Raw genomic sequence first — 25,422 nt, forward strand, 5'->3', positions numbered from 1 at the left:
ACCAACTCCCGGAGTTCACTCAGACTCATGTCCATCGAGTCAGTGATGCCATCCAGCCATCTCATCCTCTGTTGTCCCCTTCTCCTCCTGCCCCCAATCCTTCCCAGCATCAGAGTCTTTTCCAGTGAGTCAACTCTTCACATGAGATGGCCAAAGTACTGGAGTTTCAGCCTTAGCATCATTCCTTCCAAAGAACACCCAGGACTGATAACCTTTAGAATGGACTGGTTGGATCTCCTTGCAGTCCAAGGGACTCTCAAGAGTCTTCTCCAACACCACAGTTCAAAAGCATCAATTCTTCGGCGCTCAGCCTTCTTCACAGTCCAACTCTCACATCCATACATGACCACAGGAAAAACCATAGCCTTGACTAGACGGACCTTTGTTGGCAAAGTAATGTCTCTGCTTTTGAATATGCTATCTAGGTTGGTCATAACTTTCCCTCCAAGGAGTAAGCGTCTTTTAATTTCATGGCTGCAGTCACCATCTTCAGTGATTTTGGAGCCCAAAAAAATAAAGTCAGCCACTGTTTCCACTGTTTCCCCATCTATTTCCCATGATGTGATGGGACCGGATGCCATGATCTTTGTCTTCTGAATGTTGAGCTTTAAGCCAACTTTTCCACTCTTCACTTTCACTTTCATCAAGAGGCTTTTTAGTTCCTCTTCACTTTCTACCATACAGCAGGGTGCCAAATGGGAAAGGGCTCAGATAGCACTAATTTAAGAAATAATAAGGACTCAGAAACATTTAGGGGGAAGTATACCAAAGCCTTTGACTGTGTGGATCACAATAAACTGTGGAAAATTCTGAAGGAGATGGGAGTACTAGACCACCTGACCTGCCTCTTGAGAAACCTATATGCAGGTCAGGAAGCAACAGTTAGAACTGAACATGGAACAACAGATCAGATCAGTCGCTCAGTCGTGTCTGACTCTTTGTGACCTTATGAATGGCAGCACGCCAGGCCTCCCTGTCCATCACCAACTCCTGGAGTTCACTCAGACTCATGTCCATCGAGTCAGTGATGCCATCCAGCCATTTCATCCTCTGTCGTCCCCTTCTCCTCTTGCCCGCAGTCCCTCCCAGCATCAGAGTCTTTTCCAATGAGTCAGTGGAACAACAGACTGGTTCCAAATAGGAAAAGGAGTACGTCAAGGCTGCATATTGTCACCCTGCTTATTTAACTTATATGCAGAGTACATCATGAGAAACGCTGGGCTGGAAGAAGCACAAGCTGGAATCAAGATTGCCAGGAGAAATATCAGTAACCTCATATGCAGATGACACCACCGTTATGGCAGAAAGTGAAGAGGAACTAAAAAGCCTCTTGATGAAAGTGAAAGTGAAGAGTGAAAAAGTTGGCTTAAAGCTCAACATTCAGAAAGTGAAGATCATGGCATCTGGTCCCATCACTTCATGGGAAATAGATGGGGAAACAGGGGAAACAGTGGCTGACTTTATTTTTCTGGGCTCCAAAATCACTGCAGATGGTGATTGCAGCCATAAAATTAAAAGACGCTTACTCCTTGGAAGGAAAGTTATGACCAACCTAGATAGCATATTCAAAAGCAGAGACATTACTTTGCCAACAAAGATCCATCTAGTCAAGGCTATGGTTTTTCCTGTGGTCATGTATGGATGTGAAAGTTGGACTGTGAAGAAAGCTGAGTGCCGAAGAATTGATGCTTTTGAAGTGTGGTGTTGGAGAAGACTCTTGAGAGTCCCTTGGACTGCAAGGAGATCCAACCAGTCCATTCTAAAGGAGATCAGCCCTGGGTGTTCATTGGAAGGACTGATGTTGAAGCTGAAACTCCAACACTTTGGCCACCTGATGCGAAGAGCTGACTCTTTGGAAAAGACTCTGATGCTGGGAAAGATTGAGGGCAGGAGGAGAAGGGGACAACAGAGGATGAGATGGTTGGATGGCATCACTGACTCAGTGTACATGAGTTTGAGTAAACTCTGGGAGTTGGTGATGGACAGGGAGGCCTGGCGTGCTGCGGTTCATGGGGTTGCAAAGAGTCAGACCCGACTGAGCAACTGAACTGACTGAACTGATCCTGACGTCTAGCACTTCCTCAGTGTCATGGTGGTAAAGAATCTGCCTGCCAAGCAGGAGACTGTGAGAGCTGTGTGTTCAGTCCTTTGATCAGGAAGTCCCTGTGAAGTATGAAATGGCAACCCCCTCCATATTTGCGCCTGGAAAATTCCATGGACAGGAGCCCGGGTGGCTACAGTCCATGGGGTCGCAAAAAGTAGAAGACGACTGAGCACACACACACAATGATATCTGCAGTTTACTCTGAAATGCATCATCAGCAAGTTAGATGACTTGGTGGATGCCTAAGGGCATATGTAAATGGCAGAGCTAGAAATCAAGCCAAGGCAGGCTGGCTCCAGAGTGTTTTCTTAATCCCCACTTTGCTGCTTTTCCCATACTTGCATACTCAAATTCATTAATATTTTCTTTAGTTTAGAGGATAAGGAGAAGGGTTGAAAAATTAGACATGATAGGATTTAGGAGTAGAAAAGTTTAAGGGTTTAAGATAGTGATTCTTAAATGTGAGATTTAGGAGCACCGGTGGCAATGCTTTTGGCCGAGATATTTGGAGAGCCTTTAGAAATTGTCATCTGAGGCTTAGTAAAGCCATTAGTGGGTTTGACTAAACCAGGGCATTGAGGGTGAACAGCGCAGTGAAAGTGGTGTAGAACTGACCTGAGTTGTCGAAGTGCCTAGCGAGTAAAATGGGTTCCTCAAATATTTTTGAAGTTCGAGGGGAGTTCTCCGGGTTGGGACAATCGTTTCCAAATAAGCTTTAGCTGCAGAAGAGGTGGTAGATTGTCTGTAAGGGGGAAGGCTTCAGTCCAGTGTGAAAATGTACAGACCATGACAAAAACATGTTTTTATCCATAAGATGAAGGAAGTTGTGTGAAATCCATTTGCCAGACCTCAAATGGTCCACTAGTCAGTTTAAAATATCTGGGAGAAGTACTCTCAGGTTGCCTGGGTTGTATTTTAAACAAGCGGAACAAGTGAGGTAGGCACTTTTTTGTGGCCTTGTTAATATTCCTCATAAACATTGATTCATGAACGCTATCATTTTGTCAGTAGAGCAAGTGGTATTACGTACAGTGCTTGCAGTAGCAGTTCCGTCGCTCAGTCGTGTCCAGCTCTTTGTGACCTCATGGGCTGCCGCATGCCAGGCCTCCCTGTCCATCACCAACTCCTGGAGTTACTCAAACTCATGTCCGTTGAGTCAGTGATGCCATCCAACCATCTCATCCTCTGTCATCCCCTTCTCCTCCCACCTTCAATCTTTCCCAGCATCAGGGTCTTTTCAAATGAGTCAGCTCTTTGCATGAGGTGGCCAAAGTATTGGAGTTTCAGCTTCAACATCAGTCTTTTCCAATGAATATTCAGGACTGATCTCCTTTAGAATGGACGGGTTCGATCTCCTTGCAGTCCAAGGGACTCTCAAGAGTCTTCTCCAACCCCACAGTTCAAAAGCATTGATTCAGAAGAATTGATGCTTTTGAACTGTGGTGTACAGTGCTTAGGAGAGGGGAATTTTAGAGTCTTTAGTAGACTGGGTAGTTATTTGGTCCAAACCAGAGCTTTCTTGATATTAAAATACCAATCCATTAATTATTGTATTTCCAATCTTGTTTTTCGTTTTCTGAAGCCACCTGTTGGGCTTTTCTAGCCAGTTTTCTAAGTTACCATTTAGAAGAATATCCATTGGGACCGTGAAAGAGCTTTGGCTGCTGTTGATTCCTTTAAGGGCGGTATTTCTTGTGGAAATATCAGCAGGGTGATTTCCCTTAGCTCTCAGAGTCAAGTTTAGCAGAATGTTAATAGTGGCTAACGTGGCAGGTAAAAGTAATGCATCCAGTCACTCCTGAACATAGGGACTTTTAAAATTTTATTTCTGCTGAAGTAAGGAAGCCACATTGCTTCTACAACATTCCAAAATCTTGAGCTGCTCTGAAAGCATATCTACTATCAGTGTAAATATTGACAGTTTTGCCCTTGGCTAAAGTACAAGCCCATGTAAGAGTATATAATTCAGTTTGTTGAGTTGAAGTAGTAAAGGTGCTACCTCAACACTGTCAAAAGGAGTTCTAATATTGTCACTCTCCTAGCCATCAGTGAACCATAAGATGTCAGTGTTACCCAAAGGAATTTTTTTGCAGATCATTCACAAGGAATCAGATGATCCCTCAGCATTAAGCAGTCGTGAGGGACTTGGTTGATAGAGGGGAGAAGAGTAGTGGGGAGGGTCAGCTTATTACACTGTACAAGTGTTATGTAAGGAGTGTTTAACAAAAGAACTTCGAGGCAGCTGACTTGGAAATGTTGAATTTAGGAGGATTTCTGCGTCATGAGTGTTAATGAGGATCCCACAACTATTTTCTTGATGGTCTTAACCAAAACGGCAGCGGTAGTAATGGTTGTAATACCCTATGGGTTGTTGGTGGTCCCCGTGTTTTTGGATGAGTATGCAAGGGCATTTCCTTCCTTTTCATACACAAAAAGGAGAAAGGAAATCTGATAATTAGAATGCCCAAGGGCAGGTGGGTTCATGAAACTTGTTTAAGGCCTTTAAGACTATGTTTTCCGGTTCTTCCCATAAAATTGGTTCCTGTTGTTCTTTAGTAAAACATACGGAGGATTGGCCATAAGAGAAATTTAAAATGTTATCAAAGTGATAACCGACTAGCTTAAGAAAGCCTCATAGTTGACAGTTTTGGGTTTGGGCTTCCCTGGTGGCTCAGCTGCTAAAGAATCCACCTGCAATGCAGGAGACCTGGGTTCGATCCCTGGGTTGGGAAGACTCCCTGGAGAAGGGAATGGCTACCCACACCTATTCTGGCCTGGAGAAGTCCATGGCATCGCAAAGAGTTGGACACGACTGAGTGACTTTCACTTTCACTTTGGGCTTGGGGAAACTTAGCACACTAAGAAGACTCTCTGGATCCACACAGCCCTTGTTCTGACATCACATGCTCTACATAGTGAGCCTGGCTTTGGGCAAACTACAGTTTTTCCTTGGTGGTTTTATGTCTTATAAGGCTAAAACCTTTAGCAAGTGGATACTGTCTTCCAAGGAGGCAGGTTGAGAGGGAGAGCAAAAAAGCAAGTCATTCACATATTACAACAGAGTAGAACCTGTGGGGAACTTTTTATCATAAAGGTCAGCCTCTAGGGTTTATGAGAAATAAGGAGGATTCTCAGTAAAACCTTGAATTTTTACTGTCCAGGTGAGTTTTTTCTTCTCAAGTGAGGGCAAAAAGGCATTTCGTAGCTTCAATCAACTGGAATGCTAAAGAATACACTGATAAATCAGTTACAGTAAATAATTTACTTCCAGTGAGAATGGATTTTAGTAGAGGGTTAGGAACAACAGCAAGGTGTCAAGAGATAGCAGTGTTGTTTATTGCTTGGAGGTCCTAGGGCAGCTCTACCTTTGGCCCTTCGGTTTTCTCACCAGTAAAACGGGAATATTATAGGAGTATAACTAATACTAGGGATTGTAAAGTTTGAGCCTTGTAATCTTCTGTTATGGGTTTTATGCCTTGAAGGGCTTCTTTACTTGTAGGGTATTAATTAATTTGGGGGCGGGGATTTGAAGGATCTATTAGAATCTTGATGGGAGTGCGTGTGTGCCTGTAAGCTTGCTAAGTCGCTTCAGTCGTGGCTGACTCTTTGCAACTCTGTGGACTGCAGCCTGCCAGGCTTCTCTGTCCTGGGGATTCTCCAGGCAAGAATGCTAGAATGGGTTGCCATGCTCTCCTGAATATCTTCCCGACCAGGGATCGAATTGGCAGGCAGGTTCTTTACCACTAGTGCCACTTGTAAATATCTCCCTTGATGGGAGATGCACTGAATTTTGCCAACTTCAGGTATAGATTTTGCCCATAAGGATGGTGGTAGCTGATTCAATAGGGACAGATGATTTATGTTTTCTGAATCAGCTCTAGTAACATGAAAGATGAAGCAAATACAGGTTGTCAAAAGATAATTCCATTCACCTGGTTGGTTGCTTTACTACTATAAAAACTCTAGAATTATTTACCCTTTGGGAGAAAGAAGTTTTGGCATGAGACTTTTCTAAGGAAGGATCAATCTAATAAGTGGGTTTGGGCAGAGAAACTAAAGGGAAAAGGGTGTGTATCTCTCAAGTGACTTAAACAAAAGGGTATAGATTCAAAGACAGGAATCAATTGAAGTTCATTAGAGATCCCCACTATTTTCTGGGTGAAATCCGGGAGTTGGTGATGGACAGGGAGGCCTGGCGTGCTGCGATTCATGGGGTCGCAAAGAATCGGACACGACTGAGCAACTGAACTGAACTGAACTGAACTGAGTGCTCCGAGGCAGAGGCTCCTTTTTGTAGTGGTGTTGAACACTGAGAGTAAGGCTCTGATGTCCTTTAAGACTGGAAGAGACTCATCCTCAATCTGGCAAATGTTTCTCCAAACTTTTAAGAGGAAGAATTGGGAAGAACCCCTGTGGTTTCTCAGAATCGCTTCATTGACAGTTGGGAGAATGTTGGAAAGGCTGGTTAGAGGGCACCTGAAAGCACTTAAATTTGTAAGTCTCTTTCCAGTGTCCTGACTGTTTGAAGCCATAGCAAAACTAGGAGGGCTTTGGTTTCATTTAGGGTCTGGGCTTGAATTTATTTCCTGGACTTGAATATTAAGAATTTTGGCAGACTTTCTTTGAGGTGACTCATCTAGAGTGTGAAAGAGCTGGTTTGCTGGAGTAGCTAAATCTGGAATAGGCATAGTTTTCCATCCTATCCTGGTCCATTTTATTAGAAGAGAAAGGTCCTGGTTCAGCCCATTAATGTACTTAGAGTTAAAAGCTACCTAAGTGGAATCAACATCTGAAGGAAAAAAACAGAATTTTTAAAAAAAACAATTTAAAATTGGAATAGTTATGAACAGATTCATCACATTTTTTTGTGCAAGCCTGAATTTTGTTCAGATTAACAGTCTTTGCAAAAGTCTGTAAAAATGCCTGATGGGGTCACCTGGAGATTGCTTGAGCCTGACCATGTAAGTTGGTGGACTGGTCTCCGGGTTGTAATTCTAGAGACCTTTCAGTATTTTCCCAGTTAGCGTGTGTGTGTGTGTTTTCCTGCCATGCTTGCATGGCTTGTGGAGTTTTAGTTTCCTGACCGGGGACTGAACCCTGGCCCTGACAGTGAGTGCACCCATTCCTAACCAGCGCACTGCTAGGGAATTCCTCCAAGTCAGCAGTTTTCATACTGTGGGCCTGACTTGCTGACACACATATGAACCAGCTGATACAAGTTGGAGAAACCAGGTTGATACGTTTGAATGACTATACTAAACTCCGATACAAACCTGTGAGGATCTTTGTTTACTTTTGGAAAATCTTTGACTATTGCTTGCAGTTTAGCTTTAGTTTAGGGTTTATAAGAAAGCAAGAGTTTATCCTCTGAGTCCTCAGAAAAGGCGAGTTCTGATAGCGTTCAGAGGAAAAGGGGATAGGAGACTTTTAGTGAAAAAGGGAAGTTCCACTGGAGAGTTATTACGGGGAAACTGAGGGTGAAGAGGAGGTGTAGGTGGTGTGGAAGGGAAGAGAGATGGTGCCAGAGGGCAGTCCTCAGCATGAGGGCTGAGGAAGAGGGGTGGAGGATCTTGAAGCTTTTTACCTTTCTTTGTTTGCGTCAGCTAAGACGTTATTTTGCAAAGAGACAATTTTAGGCTCCTGATAACATTTGGAAACCTCAGAATAGCAATCAAAATACCCATTTCCTTCAGTTTTGGGAATTTCAGAACTATGATTGTCCAGTTTGGTTTTAAGAAAAGTTAACTTTGGGAATTTCACAAGTTCCTCCTAATGGCCATTGATATTCTAAATTGCTTTTGGGTAGGTTGGTCCATTTACCTGGAAATGTGCATGCAGAAGGACTGCAGTTTTTAAACATAAAATTGACCGGAGTCCCTGTAGTGGTAGAGTGCACCCTCAAAATAATTTAGGTAACTGGGATCCCATTTGTCAGAGTTTTTCCTCTGGAGTGAAAGAATAAGTTTCAAAAGCCTAAACAGCTCAAATACCTTGTAGGTCTAATACCAACCAGTTCTAAGGGAACAGCCCAGTCATGCAAGAGCCAAGCTAAAAGCTGCTCAGCAAAACTCTAGTGAAACAGCCTAAATCTGTGGGAGCGAGCCCAAAGGTTTAATAGTGAAGTTCCACTAGAACAGCCCATTTCAAAGGGAATCTGGCCAAAGGCTGAACTGGCACATTTCCGGTAAAACAGCCCCTGTTCTAAAAGGGCTCAGGCTGGAGGCTAGTGCAGTTAGAGTTGAAACACCCTGCTTTTTAAAAGTGTCATGCCAAAGTGCCAAATGGGTACTCACAGACAGAACTAGGCCTTAAACAGAAAGAATGAGTTCCTGAAACAGATCCTGAATAAAACCTGGAGAGCTTCAAAACCCAAAGAGGTTGTAAGCTCAGATCCAGGAGAAGGGCTTACTCTCGAGCCCCAGGGTTTAAGAAGAAAAGCACTGGGCACCAGTGGACTCGGTGTGGGTCCTGCTCACCGGCCTTGGAGTCATCACAGGTCTTCTCTGGATCCCAGTCTGGGCCACCAAACTGTTGACTTTAAACAAATAGACTGCCAGTTATTTCTCCGGGTAAAATGGGTTTACTTGGGATCAGCAAACAATTGCAGTTTGCGGTTGGCAGTCATGGTGAGCCATGTGCAAAACCTGCACACCCAGGAGAGGAGAACACTTTTATGGGTGGGGGCAGGAATTGAGAAGGCTATTGTAGGACTTCCCTGGTAGCACAGTGGATATGAATTCGCCTGCCAGTGCAGGAAACATGGGTTCGATCCCTGGTCCAGGAAGATCCCACATGCTGTGAGGCAGCTAAGCCCCTGCAGCAGGACTACTGGAGCCCACACGCTCTAGAGCCTGTGCTCCCGTTTGTAGAAGCCGCACCAATGAGAAGTTCATGCCCCACAACAAAGAGTAGCCCCTGCTCGCTGCAACTAGAGAAAGCCCGTGCATAGCAGGGAGACCCAGCCAAACCAAAAATAAATATAAAGGGCTAGGGTAAACAAAGAGTCCATTGGGGGAATCGACAGTTTGAAGTCTAGTGACTTTTCTTTCATTTTTGGGGGAAGGGGCTGGCCCACGCACTGCGGCATGTGGGGTGGTAGTTCCCTGACTAGAGTCCACCCTGATGCCTCCCCTACACTCCCCTCCACAGTGGAAGTGCGGATTCTTAACCAGTGGATCACCAGGGAGGTCCCAGTAGTGACTTTTCATTGGCTGAGTTTTGACAGTTTTATTGGCTGAGTTTTTGCCAGGCAAGAAGAGGGTTCTTCTAACTCTCGGTTGTTGCTATCATCATGTACTGGGAGAGCTTCTCCATCTGGCCTCTGGTCTGTATTTTAGTTGACATTTCTGTTAATTTTTATACTACTGCTGATCCCTCAAACTATATCCAGACTGGTTATTTATCAGATACTCATGTATTTCCTCATTTTTACGTTGCTGAAAGTGGGAAAGGTCTAACCAGCAGTGATAGCATGTCCCAGCTTAATTGGCTGTAGTTCTTTTTTTCTTTGTAGAAAATTGGAAATACACAGTAAAGAAGTCAGAAAAAAATAAAAATTACTGGTACTTCTGACATCTATTTATAATGTTCATGTTGTGGCATGTGTTTTTCTAGTCTTTTAAAACTCTCTATAGATGTGTAATTTTCAGTTAATAATTCAATGTGTACGCTTAGATGAGTTTTAACAAACTTGTAACCACACTGCAATATGATGGAGCTTACCTTGATCACACCCGAAAGTTCCCCATGTCCCTTTGCATTCTAGTCTTTAGCACAAACTTACATACTATTTTTTTGTCTTTTTCTATCATTGAAATGTTGCTGAACATGTTTGGTAGCCATTTGTGAAATTAAAATTTACTGTTTTTAGAGCAGTTTTAGGTTTAGCAAAGTGGAGGGAGATGTTTTAGGTTTACAGCATTAGGTTTAGGTGGAGGTTTCCCATGTACCCGTGCCTTCCCTTGTTATCAGCATCCCTCAGCAGAATGGTACATTTGTTACCGTTGACACCCATAAGCACCCAGAGTTCATAGTTTACATTAGGATTCATTCTTGGCCTTGTACATTTTGTGTGTTTGGACAAACATGTAATGACATGTATCCATCATTAGGGCATTGTAAACTATACTTTCTCTGCCTTAAAAAATTTTGTGGTCTACCTTTTCATCTCTGCCCCTCCCCTAACCCTTGGCAACTGCTGATCTTTTTACTCCATACTTTTGCCTCTGTAATTTTCTAGGATGTCACATAGTTGGAATCATATAGTATGTAGCCTTTTCAGATTGGCTTCTTTCATTTAGTAATATGCATTTACGGTTCCTCCATGTCTTTTCATAGCTTGACAGCTCTTTTTCTTTTGTTTCTTTTTTTTTGTTAAGTGTTGAGTAACATTCCATGGTCTGAATGCACAACAGTTTGTTTATTCATTCACCTGAGTGCTTGGTTGCTTTCAAGTTTTGGCAATAATGAATAAAGTTGCGATAAAACATTTTTATGCAGGTTTTTCAACTCTTTGTTGAAAGGAGTTTATCCTATGATAAAAATATGTTCAATTTTTTAAGAAAGTGCCAAAATGTCTTCCAAAGTGGCTGTACCATTTTGCATTCCCACCAGGAATGAATGAAAATTCCTGTTGCCCCACATCCTCACCAGCGTTTGGTATTGTGTTTTGGATTTTCTTCATTTTTGATGACATATGATGTGGAGCATCTTTCCATGTGCTTATTTGCTATTTGTATATCTTTTGTGATATGTCTTTTAAGATCTTTGGCCCACTTTTTAACTGGATTGTTTTTTTGTTGAGTTTTAAGATTTCTTTGTATATTTTGGATAATAGTCCTTTATCAGATGCACCTTTTGCAGGTATTTTCTCCTAGTGTGGCTTGTCTTTTCATTACCTTGACATTGTCTTTGCAAAGCACAAGTTTTAAATTTTAATGAAGTCTAGCTTATCAGTTATCTCTTTCATGGGATTTTTCCTTGGTGTTGTAGCTAAAAAGTCATCACCATACCCAAGGTCATCTAGATTTTCTTCTGTATTTTCTTCTAGGAGTATTTTTGCTTTGTGTTTTACATGTAAGCCTATGATTCATTTTAAGTTAATTATTCTGAAGAGTGTAAAGTCTTGTTTCTAGGTTCATTTTCTTTGCGTGTGTGCGTGCATGCTAATTCACTTTAGTTGTGTCTGACTCTTTGTGACCCTATGGACTGTAGCCTGCCAGGCTCCTCTGTCCATAGGATTCTCCAGGCAAGAATACTGGAGTGGATTGCCATGCCCTCCTCCAGAGGATCTTCCCAATCCAGGGATTGAACCTGCTTCTCTTATGTTTCCTGCATTGGCAGGCGGATTCTCTGCCACTAGCACCACCTTGTTGTTACTGAGTTGCTCAGTCGTGTCTGACCCTATGTGATCCCATGGACTGCAGCACGCCAGGCCTCCCTGTCCTTCACCATCTCCTGGAGTTTGCTCAAACTCATGTCCATTGAGTCGGTGATGTCATCCAGCCATCTCATCCTCTGTCGTCTCCTTCTCCTCCTGCCTTCAGTCTTTCCCAGCATCATGGTCTTTTCCAGTGAGTCAACTCTTTGCATCAGGTGGCCAGAGTATTGGAGCTTCAGCATCAATCCTTCCAATGAATATTCGGGGTTGATTTCCTTCAATATTAATGGTTTGATCTTGGTGTCCACGGGACTCTCAAGAATCTTCTCCAGCATCACAGTTCGAAAACATCAATTCAGCCAACATTTGCTGAATCATAGAGAAAGCAAAGGAATTCCAGAAAAACATCTACCTCTGTTTCATTGACTTCGCTAAAGCCTTGGACTGTGTGGATAATAACAAACTATGGAAAACTTTTAAACAGATGGGAATACCAGACCATCTTACTTGTTGCCTGAGAAACCTGTATGCACATCAAGAAGCAACAATTAGAACCTTATATAGAACAATTGACTGGTTCAAAATTTAAAAAGTGGTATGACAGCTGTTTATTGTCACACTGTTTATTTAACTTAATACACAGAGCACATCTTGTGAAATGCCACGCTGGGATGAGTTACAAGCTGGAATCAAGATTGCCAGGAGAAATATCAACAGCCTCAGATACGCAAATAATACCACTTTAATGACAAAGTGAAGAACTTAAGAGCCTCTTGATGAGGGTGAAAGAGGAGAGTGAAAAAGCTTAAAACTCAGTATTAAAAAAGACTTAAGATTGCGGCATCTGGTCCCATCAGTTAATGGCAAATAGAAGGGATAAAGGGGGAATCAGTGACAGATTTCCTCTTCTTGTACTCTAAAATAACTGTGGATGGTGATTGCAGCCATGAGATTAGAAGACGATTGCTTCTTGGCAGGAAAACTATGACAAACTTAGACAGTGTATTTAAAAGTAAAGTAAAGACAACACTTTACTGACGACAGTCTGTATAGTCAAGGTCTTTCCAGTAGTTGTGTATGGATGTGAGAGCTGGACCATAAAGAATGCAGAGTGCCGAAGAATTTATGCTTTTAAACTGTGATGGTGGAGAAGACTCTTGAGAGTCCCTTGGACAGCAAGTAGATCAAATTGGTTAATCTTAAAGGAAATTAACCCTGAATATTCATTGGAAGGACTGATGCTGAAGCGTCAATACTTCCCACCTGATGGAAGGAGCTGATTCATTGAAAAAGACGCTGATGCTGGGAAAGATTGAAGGCAGAAGAGGAGGGCAACAGAGGATGAGATGGTTGGATGGCATCACCGACACAATGGACATGGGTTTGGGTGGGCTCTGGGAGTTGGTGATGGACAGGAAGGCCTGGCGTGCTGCGGTTCATGGGGTCGCAAAGAGTCGGACACGACTGAGCGACTGAACTGAACTTGTGGCGGCCGCTCTTGTTACAGAGCATGGGCTGTGGGCCGTGCAGGCTACAGCAGTTGCAGCTTGTGGGCTCTAGAGCGTGGGCTCAGTAATTGTGGCGCTCAGGCTTTCAGTTGCTTTCAGTGACATGTGGAATCTTCCCAGACCAGAGATTGAACCCGTGTTCCTTGCACTGGCATGTGATTCTTAACCACTGGATATCTCTCTATTTATTTAGTTCTTTGATTTTGCTCAGCAGAGTTTTTATAGTTTTCCCTTATAGATCTTGTACATGCTTTGTTAGATTACCCTTAAATATTTCATTTTTGCAGGGTGCTAATGTAAATGGTATTGTGTTTTTAAATTCAAATTCCACTTATTGCTGATATGTTGGAAGATAACTGATTTTTGAGTTTTAATCTTGTATTTTTGCAACTTTGCTAAAATTGCTGTTTTTAGCCATTTTTTATTTGATGTATAAAAAAGTTTCTCATATCATTAAACATTCTTTTAAAATGTGATCTCCACCCCCCACACCCCCCCTCCCCCATTCATGGCTGTAGAATTATTTATATAACAAATAGTGAATGCCTTCTTGTGTTGATACTGGCAATATACTGATGATTGGAAGGTAAGACTTCATGCCTGATCCAGGAGTTTACAACTTGGGGGAATTAATAGGCAGCTTCATTACAGTGTGAAAAGTGCTTGGGTAGTAGACACATAGGAAGGATCTCTAATCCTTCTAATCCAGTCTTTGGGGGAGATGAAGGCGGCTCATAGTTAAGAGTCCTAAAGCATAAGTTGAAGTTCATCAGGCAAAGAAAAATGGTTAAAGGCTGTATCAGAGACCCAACACTGTGTAGGGAGTTTGTTCAAAGACCTAGAGGAAAAGAGAACATGGCTTGTTTGGGAAATTGCAGCCCTACATTTTAGTGATGTAGGAAGAGAGTGTATTCTATTTTATCCAGTACCCTGCTGTAGATATTTAAATTTCCCTTTTTTCTCCTACTATAAGTAATATTGGCATGAAAACCTTATACATAATTCTTTGAGTATATCTTTGCTAATTCCTTAGGTAAATTTCCAGAAGTGTAATTTCTGGGTTAAGCAAATTATTTTGGTAGCCATGTACATCCTTATTGATACCTTATCTTGTGTACAGTTTTGTGAGATTGCTTTAAATTAGAGTGCTTGTTGCTGTCCATTGCAGAAGCATGATGTATGCTTGTAATGTTCTTGTCTTTTATCTGTCTCACCTGTCCTGTCCTGATAGAAATAACATTGAGCAAAAGTTTGGAAACATGGTTCTTGTCTCTTGATTTATTTATTTAAAATACCTCACTGCTCTAAAAGGAAATAGGATAGTAAAAATTGAACTCTAAATGTATTCTTTGAATTGCCAGGGTTTTATTCACTCATTCAAAAGTATTTGTTATGTATCTGGCTTTGTGGTTGATGCTGCTTACAAAATGGTTAAGAAAACAATGATTGCTCCCTGCATGCAGTTTATGGATTGGTTGAATAGGAAAAAAGCAACATGCTTAATATATGTATGTGAATAATTATGTTTTCTTTGATTTTGAAACTACTATCTAAATTACGTTTAAGGCTTTATTGTTTTTATCTAATCTATAGTTTTATCAAAATTGGTACAATATATGTTCAGGTTTGTACCATATATTTTGAATCTTAATACATTTCAAAAGCCTTTTGTGATGGAAAATAAAATGTTACCAACTGTTGAATTTGTTTTCTAAGGCTTTTTACAGGCTTATTCCCTTATATTTTTAAAGATGTCATGATTATAGTGATGATATATTTGGAGGTAGTTCTAATCAGACTTCTGATGAAATGACTTTTGGGTATTTTTCAGGTTAATACTGCTAGATATGAGACGATCAGCAGCACCAAGTCAGTTGCAAGGGAATCCCTTCAAAAAACCAAAGTTTATATCACCAGCAAGAAGTCATCCAAGTCCTAGTGAAGAGGTTGCAAAACTGAATTCAGATATAAAGTTATTTGAGGTAAAAAAAAAGAAATATAGAGAAGCATGTATTTAAAAAAATTGCCATTTAAACAGTTAACAATGTTCTTTGCCCATAGGAGTTTTCAGTATCTCTGATAAATTCTTCTAAAACCCTTAGACGTAATGGCTAACTATATGTATTTGAAGGAATGGCATAAAGTAAACTTGAGTTAGGTCTATAAATAAACTTTTGGTAACAGTGAAAAATACCTCCACAAGGGAAGGGGTAGAGATTCTTGTTCAAGAAAAAAAGTTATTCTGGATCAGTGTTCTTTTTAAAGTTACCACATAAGTAAATGAGAACTTTGGATAAGGTAATTTAAAGAGAAAACATACATAAGTAATGTTTTATATCACTGTTATGGAAACTTCCTTTCCTTTTTACTTATAAAAAGTAAGTGCTCAAAACAGTCTTAATATATATTCTTTGCTACTAAGATGAAGAATTATTTAAATCTTAGGTATAATAGAAGGTTTATAAAGATTATATGGAGCATACGTAAAATGGACAGTCCACACTTTGGCTACTCTACAGTTCTTTGATTTATGTTCTGGAGATTGAAATCTACTAATATTTTTTCTTTTTTTTATTATGGCAAAATATATATAGCATAAAATTTGCCATTTTACCATTTTTCAGTGTGCAGGTAAGTGGCATTAATTACATTTTCTTAATTGTTCAATAATCACCATTTTCTGTGTTTGAAACTTTTCATTACACAGAAACTTCATAACCATTAAGCAGTAATTCCCTATTCTCCCTTCCCTGGTCATCACTACTCTTTCTGTCTCCATGAATTTGATTACTCTAGGTACCTCATATTTAAGTGTAATCATAAATATTTGTCCTGTTGTGTCTGGCTTATTTCACTTAGCCTATGTTTTCTAGGATCATCCATGTTGTAGCAGGTGTGAACATCAGTGCTTTATGTGATTAAGTAATATTCAGTTGTTTCAGTTGAGTTCAGTCGCTATTCTTGTCTGACTCTTTGTGACCCCATGGACTGCAGCATGCCAGGCCTCCCTGTCCATCACCAACTCCCAGAGTTTACTCAAACTCATGTCCATTGAGTCGGTGATCCATCCAACCATCTCATCCTCTGTCATCCCCTTCTTCTCCTACCTTCAATCTTTCCTAGCATCAGGGTCTTTTCAAATGAGTTGGCTCTTCGCATCAGGTTGCCAAAGTATTGGAGTTTCAGCTTCAACATCAGTCCTTCCAATGAATAATCAGGACTGATCTCCTTTAGGATAGACTGGTTGGATCTCTTTGCAGTCCAAGGGACTCTCAAGAGTCTTCTCCAACACCACAGTTGAAAAGCATCAATTCTTCGGTGCTCAGCTTTCTTTTATAGTCCAACTCTCACATCCATACATGACTACTGGAAAAACCATAACCTTGACTGGACAGACCTTTGTTGGCAAAGTAATGTCTCTACTTTTTAATACGCTGTCTAGGTTGGTCATGGCTTTTCTTCCAAGGAGCAAGCGTCTTTTAATTTCATGGCTGCAGTCACCATCTGCAGTGATTTTGTAGCCCCCAAAAATAAAGTCAGGCACTGTTTCCACTGTTTCCCCATCTATTTCCCATGAAGTGATGGGACCAGATGCCATGATCTTAGTTTTCTGAATGTTGATTCAATTGTATGTACATACATACATATATATGTATATATACACATATATATACATATACATACATACATATGTGTATATATATATATACACACATATATATTATATATGTATATACATACACCATATTTTGTTCATTCATTCATTGATAGATCCTTGGTTTGTTTCTACATTTTTTCTGTTGTGAATAATGCTGATATGAACATTGGCATACATGTTTCTGTTTAGGTACCTGTTTTTAGTTCTCTAGTATATATATACACCCAAGAGTGGAGTTGCTAGATGATACAGTAATTCTATGTTTAGTTTTTAAGGTACTACCAAATTGTTTTCCATAGGTACCGAACCATTTTACATTCCCACCAGTGATGTGCGAGGGTTCCAGTTTCTCCACATCCTTAGCAACAACGGTTATTTTGTTTTTGTTGCTGTTTTTTTGATTATGGTCATCCTTGTTGTTGTGAAGTGGTATTCCACTGTGGTCTTGATTTATATTTTCCTAATGACTAGTAATTCTGAGCATTTTTTCATGTGCTTATTGACCATATACTTATCTTCTGTGGAGAAATGTCTTTTCACATCCTTTGAGGCTTTTAACTGGTTTTTTGTCTTTTTGTTGTTGAAAATATCTACTCATTCTTGACTCTTTTTTGGTCTGCATCTGTTTGTTTTATCCAACACTCCTTTAGAATTTTGGCCACAATGTAAAGAGAAAACTATGTAAGCATAGTTTTTCATTTTAAATATTGTTTCTTTTTATAAAAAGCAACTTTATTTAAATTAAATGCACATACCTGTAATCTACCTACTACAATTCAGTTGTATTTCATATGGTCAGAGTTGTGCAATGATCACCAAAATCAATTTCAGATCGTTTTAATCATTCCAGAAAGAGAGAGACTTCACATACATCAACCCATCCAAATCCCTCAGCCCTTTGTAATCGCTAATATACTTTCTGTTTTATGTATATATATTATGAACATTTCATATAAATAGAGTCATACAACATGTGACGTTTTATGATTCACTGGTTTCAGTTTCATAGTGTTTTTCAAGGCTCGTCCAGATTGCGGCATGTATCAGTAATTTATTTCTTTTTATTGCTGAATGTATTAGTTTCCTATTGCTGCTGTAACAGATTACCAGAAATTTAGTGACTTAAAACAATGCAAATGTATTATCTTATAAGTTCTGTAAGTCAGAAGCTCAACTTGGGTCACATAGAGCTAAGATCAAGGTGTTGGCAGGGTCGCATTTATTTCTGGAGGTTTTAAGAGTGTTTCCTTTGCCTTTTTAGTTTCTACAGGCCAGCTGCAATCCTGGTGGCCCCCTTCTTAATTCTTTGAAAATTGATAGTGGCAGTTTGACTCCTTTTATTGACATCTTTTTGGTTCTCTGAAACTGGAACTCATTTGGTTAGATTGGGCCGTCCTGGATATCTCAGGACAGTCTCTCTATTTCAAGGTCCTTAACCTTAATTGCATCTTTAAAATCTCTTTTGCCACATAAGGTAACATTTCCGCAGGTTCTGGGAATGAGGGTATGGACATCTTTGGGAGGCATTATTCTGCTTACCACACTGAGTAATATTTCATTGCATTAATATACCATATTTTATTATTCCATCTGTCAGTTGATGGATGTTTGAGTTGTTTCTATTTTTAAAATTTATTAGGTATTATGAATAATGCTGATGAATATTCATGTGTAAATTGTTATATAGACATATGTTTTCATTTCTCTTGGGTGCATTCTTAGGATGGAATTGCTGGGTCATAAAATAATTCTGTGGTTAACCTTTTAATGCCATGGTGGCTGTACTGTTTCATTCCCGTTATTAATGTATGAGATTTCAGTCCTCCACATGTTTATTGACACTTATTATCTATTTGATTATAACCATACTATGGATGAAGTAGTATCTGACTAGGGGTTTTGATTTACTTTTCCTTGGTGGCTAATTTTGAGTGTTTTCGTATGTGCTTATTGGCCATTTGTGTATCTTTTTTGGAGAATTGTTTATTCAGATCCTGTTTTTTTAAGTTGGATTATTTGCTTTTTATTACAGAGTTGTAAGAGTCTGTATAGGTTCTAAACATAGGTGCCTTATCAGATATATGATTTGCAGATATTTTCACCTTGTTGTTGATTACCTTTCACTTTCTTGATGGTTTCGTCTGTAGCACGAACATTTTAAATTTTGATGAAGTCCAGTTTATCTGGGTTTTTCTTTTTTGGTGTTGGTAGTACTTGTGATTTTAGTGTTGTATCTGAGAAGGTCATGAAGATTTACTGTGTTTTCTTCTAAGAGTTTTATAGTTTTAATTCTTCCATTTTAGTCTATGACCCATTTTGAAATGGTTTTTATGTATGGTGTGAGGTAGGAATCCAATTGTATCATTTTACATGTGGATATCTAATTGGGTTCCAGGACCATTTTTCGAAAAGACTGTTTTTTCCTCCATTGAATCATTTTGACACCCTTGTCTTTAGGTTTATTTTCTGATGGAGGTTCTAAGGACTAATTTGAAACCAAAACCACTGATTTATTCTTTTCCTCTTATAATTATTATCAAGAAACTAAATAGTTTTCTTTAAATACTAATGAAGTAGGCATTTTTGAAACCTTACAGCTACTTTAAGTAAGGCAACATGTAAAACCTAAAAATATTAGGCTTAGCAGTCAACTTTACTGTTCCCTTTGTCTATTCCATCCTTAAATTTTTTCTTAGATTGAATTAATCCATACCAAGAATGTATTGGTTTGGTGACTTCAGGGGTCTTTTATTTGAGTGGTCTGATAAAAATCTGGAACAAATCGAGCATCAAAATAAATGTACTAATGGATAATAACCCACTGAATAATATAGGAGTCTGAATCCATAGTAATATAACTAAATAAGTAGTAAACTCTCAGAGTGAAATGCTAAATCACAAAAGTAAAGGTAATGGTGGTGTCGGAAAATATTAATGGGTTCCAAAACCCATCGGATTAATGGGTGAATGTTTCATCAGGAAATAGGATACTTGAGTAGACTTAAGCATCTCCTTACAACATACTGTAAAGACAAGTAGAAAAATACTAACTTGGTGAGAATACCTGGTAGACACCACTTTAATCAAATGGCTGCCTCCAGTAATGGACAGATTGATATTTTGTGCCCTTAATATGGTGAACTATGATAGTCCTTCCAAAATACGTAATCTGAAGCTCATCATTAGGAAACATCACACAATCCAAATAGGGGAACATTCTATAAAATAGTTGGCCTGTATTCTTTGAAAGTGTCAGAAATCACAAAAGATGAATAAAGGTGAGGAACTGTTCTAGATGAAACTAAAGAAACTTGTTGACTGAATGTATTGTGTGATCTGGGATTGGATCCTTGCTCAGGGAAAAAAACTGTCAAAAGACATTGTTGGGGTAAGTGACCCCATTTGAATGTGGGCTGTGGATTAGATAATAATATTTTACTACCATTGTTAAATTTTTGATTTTGATAGTTACTGTGATTATGTAAGAGAGTGTCTTTGCTCTTTGCAAACACACTTTGTCATTTTTAGAGGTAAAGGAACACAGTGTCTCCAGTTTACTTTCAAATGTACACACACACACACACACACACACACACACACACATGTGATACACATACATGCACAGGAGAGATAGAGGGAAAGTAAATGGAGCAGATTATAAACAAATGGTGAATTTGGGTAAAGAGTACATGGGACTTCCTTATATTATTTCTGGAATGTTTCTATAAGCTTAAAATTATATCAAAATAAAATGTTGCAAAAAATAAAACTTGTGACTCTCATTAATTTATTTCCATGGCTTACTTTAAAATCTTATCAGATAGGTTTTTGAATGTCTCTGAAATATGTTAAAATGAATATTCATAGAGCTATGACAGCTGTGTCTGTTATTGTGAGCTGTTATTTAAAAAAGACTTTAAACATACTATTGTAGACAGAAAAATGATCTTCTAAAAACATTCATATCCTAATCTGTGGAAACCTGTGAATATATTAACCTCACACGGCAAAAGGGACTCTTGACTAAGTGATTAATGTTTGAGGACCTTGAGATGGGAGGGAGGGTGGTCATTCTGGCTTATCAAGATGGGCCTAGTATAATCACAAAGGTCCTTAAAAGTAGAAGAGGGAGACAGATGAGAGTTAGAGAAAGAGATGTGATTAAGGAAGCAGGGGCAGAGAGATGCAGAGGCACTGACTGTGAAGTGGAGCAATGTTGGTAGCTTTTAGAAGTTTGGAAAGCCAAGGAAATGTGTTCTGTCTTAGACCCTCTTGAAAGAAATGCAGATAACCTTGATTTCAGCCTGGTAAGAGCCAAGTCAGAGTTCAGACTTAAGAGAATTATAAGACAATACATTTGTGTTGTTTTAAGCCACTGAGTTTGTTGTAATTTGTTACAGCAGCAACAGAAAATTGATGCATAATAAAAATAGAGAAAAGAGTATATAAAGAACCCCCATGTACACATCACCCAGCCTTGGCAGTTGTCAGTTTGTGACCCCTCTGGCTTCATTTTTACCTTCCAGCTCCCTCCCCCTTTTTTCCCAACTCATTATTTTGACACAGCTTCCAGGAATCTCTTCTCATTTGTAAATATTTTAGTATTTGACTCTAAAATATAAGGTACTGTTAAAACAATACTTTGGCAGTATATCATTAGCCATGTAAAAAATTAACAATATTTAAGTGTTGCTTTTAATATTGAGAAATTTAGCAAGAAAAATAAGCAGTTGACTGAGAATGGCACATTGTGACTTGTTTAAAACCTCATTTGATCTGTTGCTTAAAATACACTATAATTGTAAGCATAATTTTCATTCTGTGTGTATCGTTCAGCTTTTGAAAGTGAAAGTGAAAGTCACTCAGTCCCCTCCAACTCTTTGCAACCCCATGGACTATATAGTCCATGGAATTCTCCAGGCCAGAATACTGGAGTGGGTAGCCTTTCCCTTCTCCAGGGGATCTTCCCAACCCAGGGGTTGAACCCAGGTCTCCTGCATTGCAGGCGGATTCTTAACCAGCTTGCAGCTTTTATAGCATAATAAAACTAGTTTTAAAGAAATAAAATTATAATTTTAGTTTATTTTAAAATATCTATTCCCTATTTAGATATGAGAAACTAGTACCTCATATTCAGTGTTTTAAATTGGAAATCTATTATGTAAAAACATGGGAAATTAGGTTTAATATCAGCATAAAATACATGCTTTTTTTTTTAGGTTGCTGCAAATAAGAATAATTTTCTCCAGCCACAAAATGATCCCAGAACGTGCAATTTTAATTTGCCTACTAAAGAATGTGCTAAAGGAATTAATCATGGGGATAATTACAGGGAAAAATATTGTTTGGAAGCATCTACAAAGACAACATTAGACCTCCATCATACAGGTAAGACTGTACAGGTTATACTTGATGAGTCTTATTACAATATTATTTAAATTGATTATATTCAATAATGAATGTTATATTTGAAAATAGTTGAAACATTAATAGCACCGCTAGATCATTGGCAATTCAGATTTTTTTGTGGTCATAATTTATCTTTAATGATTGAATTTGTAACCATGTCATCTAAATCTTATATTTTGTAATAGGCATATGTCTAAGGTTATTCATTGTAAACTTATTGGTCAAATAATGGTCTTTACTTCTAGTACCAAAATGTATTGTGTTTAAAGGTTTGATTTTTTTTTTAAAGATTTAATTTAAAAAAAAGTCTTAAAATGCTTATCAGCATTAAAATCGGAGAGGTGAACTTTAAATGAGTAAAATTGTTAATTCATTATAGTACATTGGAGTAACTTCAAATCAATTAGATTTGAAAGTATATAATTGCAGGACAACCAAACATTTAACAAATTCCCCTGCTGCTGAATTGAACTAAAATAATGATTATGGTTCTTGTTGCATTGTAAGAGATTAATATTTTCCAGGTAGTTGAAAAAATTATCTGGAGTGTTCATGGGTGTTTATTTGGCCTTTTGAAAGGCACACCATTAAGATTACATTTTTCTAAATTACATTTTATTCATTTTTTGGTTGAAAAGAGTTTCAGGGAGAGAGCCTCATATACTAGTCATATACATATACTAGTCATATACAGAATGCAGCTTCTCTCCCTAAGATACCAATGCAAATCAACACTGTGTCTTAAACTAAACCCTTTTGAAGGAACTTTTTGAGAATTGTGATATTTAATAAATTTTACACGTGAATGGGTTCATTTCTTGTTGGCGCAGAGGGTCTTCTGTGTTTTCCCAACTGGCCAGGATCCTTAGTACCATTTATGTGCTCCTTATAACTTCAGATTTGTAACAAGTATTAGAATGAAGTTGAGAAGGACTTTTGGAGCTGGTATCAATTTAGTGAGATCCCTAGAGACAACTCTGGGCACGGGCATGGGCATAGCAGTTTAGCCTCTGCCCTGTTTGACTCATTTACTCTCTTTTTTTATTGCTTTCCTTCAGTTCAGTTCAGTTCAGTCACTCAGTCGTGCCCTTACCTCCTTCCTTTTCTCTTTTCTTCCTTCCATCTTTGTTAGGTGAATATCCTGTTTTCCCAGATTTTTTTTCCTCTGCTGTCAGCCTGTGGCAGGTAATGATCCATCTATACCTGTTTCTTTGCTATCATGGTAGCTAATCTCTTCTCCAGAGAATGATATTAGACTGTAGAATATAATACATTTAATGTTACTGATTTGGGGCTGTTTTTGTGTTCTATTGTAGTTTCTCATTCTCTTCCTTATTACTAAATATGAGAAGGGAATTAAGAGTTAAGATAAATTGAAGCGGGAGTTAATTTACTCAGCCCTTAATCCCTTAATCCTTTCTCTGATTTAGTACATTGACTGGACTGGGGAACCTGTGCCAATCTCCTGATACTCTCCTGCCTCTCATTTAGAGAGAGAAGTTAACTGGGGAAAAAAATATTGTGAGAAACATCATGCTTCCTTTGGTGATTGCTGGAGAGAAATGTTGTATATAGAAAAGTATGGAGGTGAAAGACCTATATATTCATCTTTTGACATTCTTTTAATTCTAGGTCTAATTCACCTTGGAGTCAGTTCCAAGCCTGCATGTCCTAGTGAAAATAGACCCTCATTTCCTACTAGATTTTTATTTTGAAAAGTTTCCTACATACAGAGAAGTTGAAAGAATAATCCAAATATCATCAAAAATTCAATAGTTTCTAATATTTTGCCTCATTTGTCTGTATTCCCCACCCCGCTGTGTATGCAATTTTTTTTTTTGGACTCTTTGAAAATATGTTGCAGCTTTCATGCCATTTTACCTCTGAATACTTCAGCATGTATGTCTTAAAATAAATGTTCTCTCCTATATAACCACATTATTACACCAAACAGAGTTAACAATAATTCATAGTATTTAATATCTAGTTCACCAGGAAAACCATTTTTACTTAAGCTAGTTTATATTTGGTTTCTTTACTAACTGAAAGAGCCCTAATAAGTATATTTTTATTCTGTTGAACTTTACTGGACACTTCAAGTCTCTTCAAGTCTGTTGAGGTCATACTGGATTCGGGTTATGAAGAGAGACAGAGAGATACAGAGAGGAAAAGACTTTCTGACAGTGGAGGCAGAGATCAGAGTAAGCTGCAAGCCTAGGAGCACCAAGGATTGGTGGCAATCACTAGATGCCAGAAAGAGACACAGAATGATTCTCTCCTAGATCTTCTGAGAAAACATGGCCTGATCTCAGCGAGATAGCAGTGAGTGGTGGTGTGAAGCAAGATCTTAATTACCTGCCCGGGAATTGAACCTGGATAGCCTGGATGAAAACCAGGAATCCTACCCACCAAAACAGCAAGGGCTAGGGGCTAGAAGCTGTTTTTCCCTGGATCTTTGCCCCTAATGAGAAATGCATTTATCATGGAGGCAAAAAAGTGTAAATGCAGGTACAGAGTTTGTTATTAGAGACATAGCACAACAGCAAGTGGGAGAGCACATAGAGAAACTGTTTAGTTAAGACAAGCAAGGCCGAGATGGACCCCTGGAGAGAGGGGATGGGTGTTCCCCCTTGTGAGGAGCACAATAGAGAAGCGGTTTAGTCATTTATGTCTGTCAGTTCTTCTGGGTCTTTGTCTTCCTTCAGGCCAATTATCTGGCTTCTTTTTCCACACTGACCTACCCTGGGACCTTTCCACCCTGGGACCTTCCCCTGGGGTGGCTTGTACCTCTCAGCCCACATGGATCTCGAAGTGAAGGCTTCTCGAGGAACAAGACTCGATAGAGCCTGGCGTCATCCCCTGACTTTAGACCCACAGGGAGCCTTTCTGTGCATGCATCGTCTATCCCTTGTTCCAAAAGAGGGGGAGCAGAGATCTTAATCCTTTATTCAAACAGAATTTTGCACCTCTTTGTCCTTGCCATGACTGTTACCTTAAGGTGTTTCCAAGAGACAAACACTGTCTTTATCCTGTTTCTGTTGTTACTTCCAATTTGGAGGGCAAACAGGAAGCTGATTGTAAATGCCTCAGCTGGAGCCCACCATCTCCTGTCCCAGGAAATGCAAACAGGAGGCTAGTTGTAAATATCTAACCTGGGGCCCATCTATCTCTTACATCAGGCCCTACTGACACCTTGATTTTGAACTTCTGGTCTCCAAACAGTGAGACAATAAACTCTGTTGTTTTAAGCGTTTGTGGTATTAATACTTTGTGGCAGCAGTCCTTGGAAATTAATAAAGAGAGCCCTAGACCTCCTGATTCTCATGGCTATACTTACAGTCTTTAGAAAAACAAAGAAATCTTT

The 25,422-nt window shown here is 39.2% G+C and overlaps 1 protein-coding gene across 3 annotated transcripts in view; it reads left to right on the plus strand.

Moving 5' to 3' along the window:
* RAD54B (RAD54 homolog B) overlaps nt 1–25,422 on the plus strand; it is a 113,451-nt gene that overhangs the window by 1,969 nt on the left and 86,060 nt on the right. For 2 of the 3 annotated variants that reach the window (XM_055546649.1, XM_055546648.1), the window contains 2 exons: nt 14,823–14,973; nt 21,869–22,037. In XM_055546649.1, coding sequence (XP_055402624.1) covers nt 14,823–14,973; nt 21,869–22,037 — 320 coding nt within the window. The remainder of the gene's footprint in view (nt 1–14,822; nt 14,974–21,868; nt 22,038–25,422) is intronic. The other variant, XM_055546652.1, reaches the window with a different exon arrangement.

This window comes from Bubalus kerabau, chromosome 14 (assembly GCF_029407905.1).
Source record: "Bubalus kerabau isolate K-KA32 ecotype Philippines breed swamp buffalo chromosome 14, PCC_UOA_SB_1v2, whole genome shotgun sequence".
Taxonomy (NCBI): Eukaryota; Metazoa; Chordata; class Mammalia; order Artiodactyla; family Bovidae; genus Bubalus; species Bubalus kerabau.